At 41.8% G+C, this 11,785-nt stretch overlaps 1 protein-coding gene across 1 annotated transcript; it reads left to right on the top strand.

The window, feature by feature from the left end:
- On the top strand, positions 1–5,428 carry LOC144516191 (protein unc-119 homolog B-like). Its single transcript, XM_078247397.1, has 5 exons — positions 1–492; positions 1,485–1,598; positions 1,838–1,937; positions 2,149–2,321; positions 3,858–5,428. Exons 1-5 carry the CDS (start codon positions 261–263, stop codon positions 3,968–3,970), a joined length of 732 nt encoding a protein of 243 aa, XP_078103523.1. The 5' UTR covers positions 1–260; the 3' UTR covers positions 3,971–5,428.
- Positions 5,429–11,785: the final 6,357 nt, after the last annotated feature.

The raw sequence follows: 11,785 nt of genomic DNA, 5'->3' as shown, positions 1-11,785 counted from the left end.
GAGCTGAGGGGTTATCCAGCGCTCCCTGCTGGACGTTTCAAAGAACCACTTCACACCCTCCTCTGGCTCACTGGATGAGTTGTCATGGCAACTGTGCAGCATGTGCTTACAAAAACAAGAGCTTGACCGTTCACCGACAGTTCTCCCGACATTCGACATCTAAAACGCTACGACGCCATTTTATTCTTCTAGCATTTATCAGAGAAGAAGACCGAAGACACTTGTTAAAACAGAGGTAGCTAAGCTAAAGACAGTTAACGATGAGCGGAACCAAAGCCCGCAGCGACACGCCTGTTGCTGAAAATGTCTCCGGTGGCGGCCACAGCACTGCGGCTCCTCCGCGGGACCGCAAGCCTGGCGGAGGGGTTCTGAAGAGGCTCAAGTCCCGGAGGAGCCAGGTGGACAGCAGGCCCGTCACGGAGGAAGACCTGCGGACACAAAGTGGACACATCACGCCGGAGGATGTGTTAGGACTGCGGGTGGCTACTCGAGGTTTGAGTCTCTCTCTACTGTTTCTTGTTAAAGGTTTAGCTACGTGGATACATGATGCTTAACGTGCTCCTGTGCTGTTAACCGAGACTCTACAAGCTACAGAATACATTTAATCTACACATTAACGTTACATAAAACTAGAGGAAATGACGTCCAGTCGAGCATGCTTATGTGGTATTACATCTGTTGTATTATCTGAGAAAATACATATCTGACATCATAAACAATAGTTAGACTTCATTGAAAAAACGATGTTTCTATTTTTAAGCAGCTCAATGGACCCTGGGGATTTAATAATAGGAGGCGTCTTTGACATTAAGGTTCTCTGTGGTGTCACTTTAATTGTACTAAGATCCTGTCAAATGTCAAATTGAGCACACAGAGCATTACTTTGACATCACAGCCAGGATTGATCACTCTGTATGGCCTGAATTAGATAAAAACTAATAATGATGGTAGATTGTCGTCAATGTTGTAGCCTACATTTACAACTGTTACAACATATGGGATATGCAAGGAAATGAAACTGTAGAAATTAAATGAATCACTTCATCTCCCCTTGATACAAGGTCACTGTTTATCTTATTATTAAATTGTGAAGTCCTAATTAGTGTTTTTAATATATCTGTCTTTTGAAAAACAGCACACATAATAGGCTACAGCATATTCTTATTGGCTTCACACATGCTTATTTTCATGCATATTTCTGTAATGCCACAGTAGCTCCACAGCAATCATAAAAGCTTTGTTGTATCTTATCTTCTTTTATAGATTGGGTGCATTATGTAACTGTGTATGCACAGTTGTGTGTGTCTGTGCACAAGCAAAGCTGTGTCGTCAGTGTTAACAATGTCAAGCACAGTGTTTCGCTTGTTATATTTGTCCATGTCAAAGCACCCTGTTCATGCTTTAAGGGTGTACACATGAACTACAATGGCTTGAAAATAATTTTAGCGTTTTTAACCCCTGAATGCTGTCTGTCATTGTTGCAGGGTACCTCTGTAAACCTGAGGACAATATTTATAACATTGACTTCGTACGCTTTAAGGTCAGAGACCTGGAGACAGGCACTGTCCTATTTGAGATTGCCAAACCCCCACATACAGGTAATGTGCATCAGCTTCCTGTTTGTATTATTGGTATTATTTTAGTGTTTGTTCTTTAATGACGTTGTTGACTGTGAAGTATCTGGCTTCTTATGTTCTGACCCTGCTGCCAACTTGTTCTGGTTATTGTCTCAAACCATAATAACAAGGTTCAGAAACCTCCATGGTTATTTGGATCAAACATAGTCCTCATTGTCAGTTATTAAAAAAATGTCTCTGTCCTATGTTGTTGGTCTCAGAAGACGATGAGGAGAACAGAGAGGCAGACGCGTGCGCAGGGCGATTTGTACGTTACCAGTTCACCCCAGCCTTCCTGCGCCTGAGAACCGTGGGAGCTACGTGAGTGACTCACACTTCATCAACACACACCTAAGGGAAACACACTCACCTGTTCCATGCACAAACAATGGAAATAATTGCAGCTTTGTCACTGTCAGATACACACTCATTTGAACCAGTGCAGTATGAATGTAATAACATTATGATCACACAATAACAGACATGTTGTTGTAACATTACATTCTCTCTTCTCTCTGTATCATTCAATCAGGGTGGAATTCACAGTTGGAAACCGGCCTTTAAGCAACTTCCGCATGATCGAGAGGCACTACTTCCGCGATCACCTGCTGAAGAGCTTTGACTTTGACTTTGGCTTCTGTATCCCAAACAGCCGTAACACCTGTGAGCACATCTATGAGTTCCCTCAGCTGTCTGAGAGCCTGGGTAAGTCATCTTTTCCTAACACATAGACATTATGAGTAAAACCTAAAAATTCCTTAAATACAGTGTCATGTTAAAAAAATATTCCATGCAATGATTATATTGAAGTATGTCATATGAGACATTGTAGCTCAGAAGAGATTGTGTCACCTTATCCAAATGTTAAATGTGTACCATGCAAATACCAAAAGAACAGATCAACAGTTATTACTAATGGTATTTTTGTAGAGGAGATTTGTGACTTCTCTTTTGTGTGTCACAATTGAGCTCTTAACAAAAGCATAAATTAGTTAACTATTAAACTCGTCATTTGGTGGTGAAGCTGTAGGTGATGGAGGGATCTGCAGCCAATGTTCGCAACAGTCTTCAATCTCTTACGCTAGCAATGCAGCAATTTCGCTTAACTCGTTATTTATGCTGTTTTGGATAATTCTATCCAAAATACCACATTTTTATGACCCTCATTTATGGTATATGGGACAGTATGTCATCATTATGTTATAGAAAACAATAACTCTACACTACAACTACTAACTCTTACCACTGTAGAGTAGATGATCTTAATATATTTTGGACAATCTTGCTGCAAAGATGTGCATATAAATGAGCAAAAGTAGTCTTTCTTAATACAATATCTACATGCCATATGTACGTTGAAAGAGTTGTTGGTCACTGCAATCTGTCCACTACTCCATACAGGCTGTAAAGAGATCCCTTCCTAGTGCGACTACACTGTAAAACATGGGGAGCAAAATTCACAGTACTGTAAAAATGCATTTTAAAGTTCAGCTTGAGCTAATATGAGGCTTCAGCAGTCTGAGCTCGCTAAATCAAGCGGGTATCTTCTTAGTCTATCTAAGTTTATTGCCAGTGCTGTGTCCCAGCATCAAACCTACATGCAACCACAAAGAAGTATCCCCCTGCCGCAGTTCAGCAAGGAAACACATGGGTAAACACAAAGAGGGAACTTTATCCTAAAATATCTAACCCTGGAGGATTGAGATTAAACTAAATCCTCATTTTAGCCTAGGCTGCACTGAACAAGACAGTGAATTTTGTCCTCAGTGTTATTTCTGCTATTTCTGTCCTCTATGTTTTACAATGCAGTTGCTTCAGGAGGGGGCTGTTTCATGGCCACGGCAGAGAAAGATTTATTACATTGACCAATGACTCTTTTAATGTACATAATGTGCATGTCAGTATTCTATTAAGACAGACATAAATACATCTGAAACTTCCCTTTAATGCTTTCACGTAAGAAGTTCCTATAAAATCACTTGTGTTATGTGACAACAACTATGGTGCCATTCATATTTGCATACATTATTTTCCTAATGAGCTGGTTTTGCCACTGGTTGTGTTGTGACATTATTATTATTATAAGGGGCATAAGCCCACCACAGTAAAGAATTTGGACATTTCAAATGCTTAATCAATAATGCTGACCCGATCGTTTCACATTTTTATACAATCGGTTCCAATAGTTTGGCAGTTCAAAATGTTGGAATGGATGAAATGCATATGTTGTCTGTTTTTCAGTCCGTCAGATGGTGGAGTGTCCTTATGAGACCCGGTCAGACAGCTTCTATTTCGTCGAAAACAGACTGGTCATGCACAACAAGGCAGACTATGCTTATAACGGAGGACAGTGATATCGGCCTACTAGCATGCAAAAACACACACACACACACACACACACACACACACACACACACACACACACACACACACACACACACACACACACATACATGCACACACATGTACTGTCATCTGTAGACACACATTTAAAGATACACATACATGCATGCACATAGCTGATTATACATCACTCCTACATGCAGCTAAATGACAAGGTTGAATTGCCTCTGATGTTTTTTAAAGATGAATTGCCATTCACTGGGATCATTTTCAGGAGGTGTATTTCATATTGCAGGAGGTCAGTATCAGTCTCTGCTCCGACATACAAACAGGAAGCTTCTGTTAGAAAAAAGTTCAATACGGGTTCATTTATCTGTTTTTAATTATGAACAGTTCTGTTTTAAACCAAAAGAGGACTCATCACTCTAGTGGCTATGTAACATCTTAAACACACCAAATGGATTTTAGATAGAGGGTTAGTCTCATTTTAGCAATTTTTAAAGTGTCCTACCACCCCCTCAACACACACATCAACACACACACACACACACACACACACACACACACACACACACACACACACACATTCAATCCCCAAGTGACACACATAGTGTTTACGCAGTGTTTGTCAGAAGCAGCTGTTCTCAGAGCTACCGCCTCCACAATCCACTCCAGACAATATCGGGGGAGAAAGCACGGAAGCATCCACAAAAACACTCCTGTCAAACACACATGGTCACTCCTGCGATCCCCATCTCCCTCCCTTCCCTCCCTCGTATCACACACACACACACACACACACACACACACACACACACACACACACACACACACACACACACACACACACACACACACCAAGTCATCAACAATAGTACTGTATAAGACTTTGATCCATTACTTTTTTGTTTTTTCTCTTGTTGATAGCAACATAGAAAAATAGATTGGGTAACAGTTAACTGCAATGCAACTGTAACCTTTGACTGCAATCAAACAAAAGACAATAACCTCATATGATGAACAACAGTCAAAAAAGACATTTCAAGTAGATAATAATAAGTTTAGAGTTCTGATATCATGATGCATGCGATGATATAAACCAAACAGGGGAAACGATTTGTAAGAAATGGAATACTGAATACCAGATATACTGTGAAAAAAAAGTTAAAAGAAGTGTACTTGGTCCAAGGAAAAGGTTGGACGTCCTTATTTTAAAGTCATCAGATATTTGTTTCCCCATCTAAGTTTAATTAGCTGTATTTTTTTTTATAATCATTTCCTTACCACGCACGTCTTAAGACATCAAAATCAAGTTGGAATATGTCTGGAAATTGAGTGGTATTTCTGGCTAGATAGTGTATTCCCTCTTTGTACTTTGTAAACGTTGGTGTTCAGGGTTAAAGGTGGTGTTTGTAAAAAAAAAAAAATATATATATATATAGTTTGTAAAAAGTTATCAAAATAAATGTACATTTTCAGATACAAGATGTGTGATGTTTGCTTCATTTCTGGGGATGAGAAATAGTTGCAGGAAGTTGAGCTGATTTTGGTAGTTTTAGAAGTCCCAAAAGTGGCCACTAGGAGGAGTTATGTTATGACTAAGTTATAAATGAGTGCCACTGGTTTCAGTTTAGTTTCATGTTTGATTGTGGAAAAGATCACAGCAGTGGCTTTTATTATTATGCTGGAACATTTTGACATTGTATCTGGTATTTGCTCAACAGTTATATTCGTCTACTGTATGGCTGTGGTTTCACTGCAGAGGGGACATAACACTAATAATATCATTTTAATTCCACATAATTACTTTATCTACAGGCCACGTGTGATGAGCTAGCATAGCATGCAATACATTCAAAAATTGTTGCACTTTGATCATCCAGTTTTGGAGTCTTGTGGGATTTAAACCAAAATTTGAGCCGCTCTCTGTTTATTCTTTCTCAGGCTGTTTCTTCCTATCTCTGTGTTCATCTCTCGATCTCACTTAGCCTCTCTCAGTTTCCAGCTCTCTTTCCAGCTCTCATGCCCAAAATCTCATGGTATTTTCTCCCTCACCTCTCCTATTTGGTTTCTCTCTCCACACCTATGCAGCTCTCCCTCCCTCGCTCTCCCGCTCTGTTTTTCCCTTTTCTTTCCTCCTCTCTCACCTGGTAACCAGACCTCTGGAGAGGAGTGTTAAGTTTCCACTTTCCCAGAGAAGAGGACAATCTGAGCCACACAAAGACCCACAATGGACCCCCTCTGCTCTCTCCTCCCTTCACTCACACACACACACACACACACACACACACACACACACACACACACACACACACACACACACACACACACACACACACACACACACACACACACACACACACACAGTGAAATACAAAGTATATAAGAGTACATACGCCTTCTGCGTGTTATTCCTGTTAACCTATTCATTCTTTTTGTTTTACTTTTCTTTGTATGAAGCGTTGCTTCATCTTTTCTCCAACTAAATACTCTCCATATACATTTTGGTGTTCTCACTGACAGTCAGTTGTATGCAGTCAACATACAAATAGAAGTTTAGTCAGACTAGCATACTACCTCAAAGCTACAAAGCTAAACTAAATCAACCAACCAAATCATTATCATCAAAAGCTTCAAACAGCATGTAGACATTTAAAAAGGGCCTCCTTAGGTTTTCTCAACACACGCTTTCTCCAAAAAGTAAACTTTACCTTTAAAATACATTTAAAAAATGGTGTGAAGATCTAATGTGTCAGTTGCTGATTAGACTACAAAGCAGGGCGCAATTTATCTGTGAGCTCATAAATCAATAATCACAGCCTTCCATCAGGCTGGAGGGCCTGTACGTTGCAGCACACAAGTAAAGCAGCTGGACTTTAGTGAACCACGTGTTACAATTAGCATGTACACACACGCACACACACACAAACACACATCCACGGCAATAAATACACACACTTTCCAACTTTCCAGGGATGATTTGTGTGTCCCCAGGCCTTTGTGGAATACATTTCAGCAGTCAGTCACAGATCAACATGCACGCACCGGAAACAACTGGACAGGTGGGATAAATCAACCTCATTCCCCCCCCCCCGCCTCCTTTATACACACACACACACACACACACACACCTATATTTGTAACTGGCTTTCCCATATATCCTGTTCAGTGAATCACACCACATTGAGATTAGGAGAGGAGTGAGAAGTACTGGTTTATTGAAGGTACCCTGAAACACACACACACACACACACACACACACACACACACACACACACACATATCTACACTCAGGCAGGGGAACAGGGGGGACAGTGGTCTCCTATTAATAGTAACAAGGAATGGCGTTGATAGGTCCTGTGAAAGGAAACGGAGGGGGGAGTGGAAAAAGGATTAAAAGAGATGCAGGGACGCACCGCAACTACACTTGTGTGCGCGTGTGTGTGTCTAAGGCACTTTGGAGAGAGGTGGTATGGATTTCTTGCTACAAATAAAATTCTCTCTCTACTACCAATGATCCACTCTCTCTCTCTCTCTCTCTCTCTCTTAACATAAACACACTTCCTCATCCTCTCTTTTTTCTCTGTCTCACTCTCCCTTTATTTTCCTTTTTCTCACTTTCTTCCGTCCTGCTCCGAGCCCCTGGCGTGAAATCCATCATGTGTTAACACTACATTACGCAGCACATCTTCCGATAAAGAGGTGATGAGTCACAGCACAGTCCTCTCTTTCAGGTCGGCACGGCGATGGTCTCAAAGATAGTTGTGACTCCATCTGTATCTGTCACAATGACTATTCCAGCAATTGCTTAGTGACATCATCTCAACCCTGAAAGAAGTCAGGGCAGACATGAAGCTGTAAACATAGAGGATGGTGCATGTAAATATGAATGAACCTACATTTAGGAGTAAGAAAAAGCTGATTCATCATCACTATTGCCTTTTAGAACACTCATACAGTCAATCAAAAGAGTACACTTTTAAAAATAAAAAAAAAAATAAAAAACTTTGTTGAGGGATTGAAGTGTCACTTTTAAAGATCATCTCATTTCAGATTGAATGGATGTTGTAATTTATTGTCATGCCAAGCAAAGCTTCGTGGATGTGACAAAAGATAACAGATAATTAGTTTTCTGGAAGTTAATAATGCACTGGGTACAACAGTGATGGATAGAAAAGTCCTTTAACGAACTGTGACTCCCATACCAATTTCCACGGTGACGAGTGCAGTATTGAATATCTGTCTTTAAGTGTTAGGTCTCTGCGGATTTGTAACCAGAAGCCTTTGTGTGGCATCTATGTAGTGCATATGTGAGTATTTCCCTGCGTCCATCCGCCCCACCGTCTGTGTGGTATTACAGCGTGGATCTTCGCTGCTGCTGCTGCTGCTGCTGCTGCTGCTGCTGCTGCTGCTGCTTGCACTCACACATACGACAGAAATAGTCCTGTGTCATCAGGGTAGATAGGTTGTGGTCTGTTTGTGCTCGCAGGAAGCCCACAGCCGCCTTTGGAAGCCTCTCAGAGCCTTCCAGCACCGTCAGGCCAGTTTGTTTTGTGTACATACAATTAATCAAAGGTTAACTCAACCTTCAGTCAACTGTTGAAGAGACCTGTAAATCTCCCTCACAATCTCTTCCTTCCTCTCCCTTTCTCTCCTCCCTTTGTCTCGCTCCCTTTGCCACACCTTCCCCTGGGGGATGGAGGGATTGTGATAGGAGAACGGAGGTGGGGCTCCTGCCGCAACCACAGGTGTTGTTGTTTCCTCCCTTCTCCTCTCTCATGTAATGATTTCTTTGGCTCGCCACCTGCCAGGTGGAAAAAACACCCACAGCAAATGGAGTGCTTTAAAATGGTCTCCTGGCTTCCGTTTCAAAAGACTTTTTTTCTTGTTCGGTTTGTCTTTATCCATCAACAAACATTCCATTTATATCTCTTTTCATTATCCAATGCCTACGTTTATTTCAATGTAGTCCTCCTAGAACTACTTGTTGCTTGTTTACATTTTGCATCACAGTCAAATGATGGCTTCTGGCTCTAAGAACTGCTGCTACTGAAACATACAGATGACTATGCCACAGCTTCTAGCTTTTCAGATGGTCAAAAGTCGCCTTTAAAACTCCTTTCTCTCGTGATCCCCTTCTTAACTCTCTTTCAAACTGCCTCGAGGGTGGTGGAGAGCAGGTCCCAGGCCCTGGCAGGTCAGAGGTCGCTCACAGACAATTGGTTCCCACTCCGGGTCAGCTGTGGTCAAGGAAACAAAAGCAGTGAAGACTTGGGTTGGACAAACTATCGCAGTGTTTTAAGGTGGCAGAGTGACAACAAGACAGAGGGAGAGTGACGGGATGGAGCAAAGGCACGAATAAAAACTGCAATGTGAGCTTACTGAAAACCTCTCTCACACACCCACCCACTCACAATTTACACATGCGTAAATTTTGCTTTTACGCATACTTTACCAGATTTAAAATTCTGAAAAACTGTTAAACACAAGTTAGCCAAAGTTGCTCAAAAGCTAGACATTGTTGTCTCTTAACTGTCCTCGTCACTCTCTTGTATTTGTTGGGTTTAAATTAATAATCAATTACAAAAATTGACTTACTTTAGTATTATAATATAAATAAAGCCAAGTGTTTTTGCTTTATTCTACCCGTATCTTTTCAAATCGCTCTAACTTGTTCCTCCCCCTCCCCCATGCCGCTGTCTTTCTCCTCTCTTTTTTATTCAATGCCATTGATCATGCATGCAGAAATTCAGCACGCCCAACCATGGTGCTCTAGCAAGGATAGGTTAGCTAGTGCAAGGCCTTGTCCTACATACTGTTCTCTCGCTATGGTCCACTAGGCCACAGTCACACCCTCCCCCTGATCTGCCTCCCACTGACTTCCCCCATTGCCAAACACACACACACACACACACACACACACACACACACACACACACACACACACACACACACACACACACACACAAACTCTCTGCAGCCTGTCTCAGAAACCAGCACATGCACAGATCATCAGGTGGTGCTGGGAATGTTAACTCATTATTATCAAAACCTTTTTGTCACGTGTAGTGAACTTCTTTTTTTCTTTTTTCTTTTTAAGATTATTTTTTGGGGCTTTTTTTTTTAGGCCTTTATTTTGACAGGACAGCTGAAGACATGAAAGGGGAGAGAGAGGGGGAACGACATGCAGCGAAGGGCCGCAGGGCGGAGCTGAACCCACGGCTGCTGCGCCCGAGGAGTAAACCTCTATACATGGGCGCCTGCTCTACCAACTGAGCTGCTCAGGTGAACTTTTTAATGGGGCTCAAAACTGTCCCTGATTCAGGCCCGCTAACTTGTTTCAGACACACAAATAGTTGTTTAATTTTAAAGGCTATTATGTGCTACTGTAATCAGGTTACCATATTCAAACTACAAAAAAATCTAAAAATCTCAGCTTGATACAAGAATCTCATCTGGCCCAAAAAATCATGCATGATCTCATCAGTCTAGGAGATTTGACAGAATGATGTGTATGCTGTGAGATTATGCTTTGCTGTGTGTCAAGGTCACTTTATGATGATAGTAACTTTGTGAGCACTTGTTTCACTTTTGTTAGAGCAGCTGAGGCATGTGACGAAACTGCTCAGCTGACCAGGCTTGCCCTGGCCGAGAGAGTGGCTGACTAAGGTAATGCTGCTAATCTTCTACTTAGCTGGTTAGGGCGGCCTGTCACGTGGGGTGAAAGAGAGTGGGAGTGGGTAAGATCAGGTTTAGGTGAGGGTTGAACTGTGATTGGGTAAGAACTGGATGAAGGATGTAGTGTGGTGGTCACAGCTGTTTTGGATGTGATGGATTAGGATGAGAGCTGGGCATCAGGAACAGGTGGGCTGAGGGTTGTGGGGGTTGGACCAGGCAAGTATGATTGATGGATGGAGAGGAAATCAAAAAGGGGGTATTGCATTGGGCTTTGAAAGACTTTGTGGATGTGGGGTTAGTGTTGATGATGAAAAATGTAGTCCAGGAGGTGAGAAACAACCATGTTCAGGTTAAAAATGAATTAATACATGTGGTGGATTACTGTTGGATCTGACCATGGGTGAGGTGAGAGTTGGTAATGAATACACATACTGCCACATACTATGACATAACATCGGACATCACATTCATAAGCTCTGTATCATATCACATTACATCATATGTCACATGAGGTAGCATCAACACTCATATCACATCATAACAATATATATTTGTTATTTTCAGAAAACGAGCCCTTGTTGACCTTCATGCAATCTAAAACTACAATTAGGACTCCATATCCATATCCTGTTTATGTAACCTATAGTGTCTGGCTAAATAGGTGAGCAGGTACCCTGTTTATGGATGCCTCATTTCACCTGAGATGTAACCTGGCACCACATGAAGACATACGTTTCCATTATTAAAAATATGTTCATGTGGAGATATTACTATAATGAGTGAGAAAACATTGAGTGAGAAGGTTTTTAAAGCTAGATCTTTCTCCATTATAATGTTACAATAGAGAAAAGCTACTATAGCCTAGATCTCAAAACATTCAAAATGCTATGGGACCAAGCTGTTGGGATCGACCAATGACAGGAACGGCGGGGAAACACTACAGAGAGCGCCACTGGCAGCATGAATAAAGGCAGACAACGCAGGGAGGGGAGGGGAAGAGGTCCGAGGCTGGGGTAGGCTCATAGGGTAGGCTACGGGAAAACGAGGTAGAGGCGGAGCTTATCTTTGAGCGTGTATGCATGTGTGTGTGTGTGTGTGTGTGTGTGTGTGTCCTTGCTCACCCCTCCTCCTTTTAGCTACCCCACCCC

This window comes from Sander vitreus, chromosome 4, assembly GCF_031162955.1.
Source record: "Sander vitreus isolate 19-12246 chromosome 4, sanVit1, whole genome shotgun sequence".
In the NCBI taxonomy this organism is placed as follows: Eukaryota; Metazoa; Chordata; class Actinopteri; order Perciformes; family Percidae; genus Sander; species Sander vitreus.
This window is presented reverse-complemented; position numbering and strand designations above follow the sequence as displayed.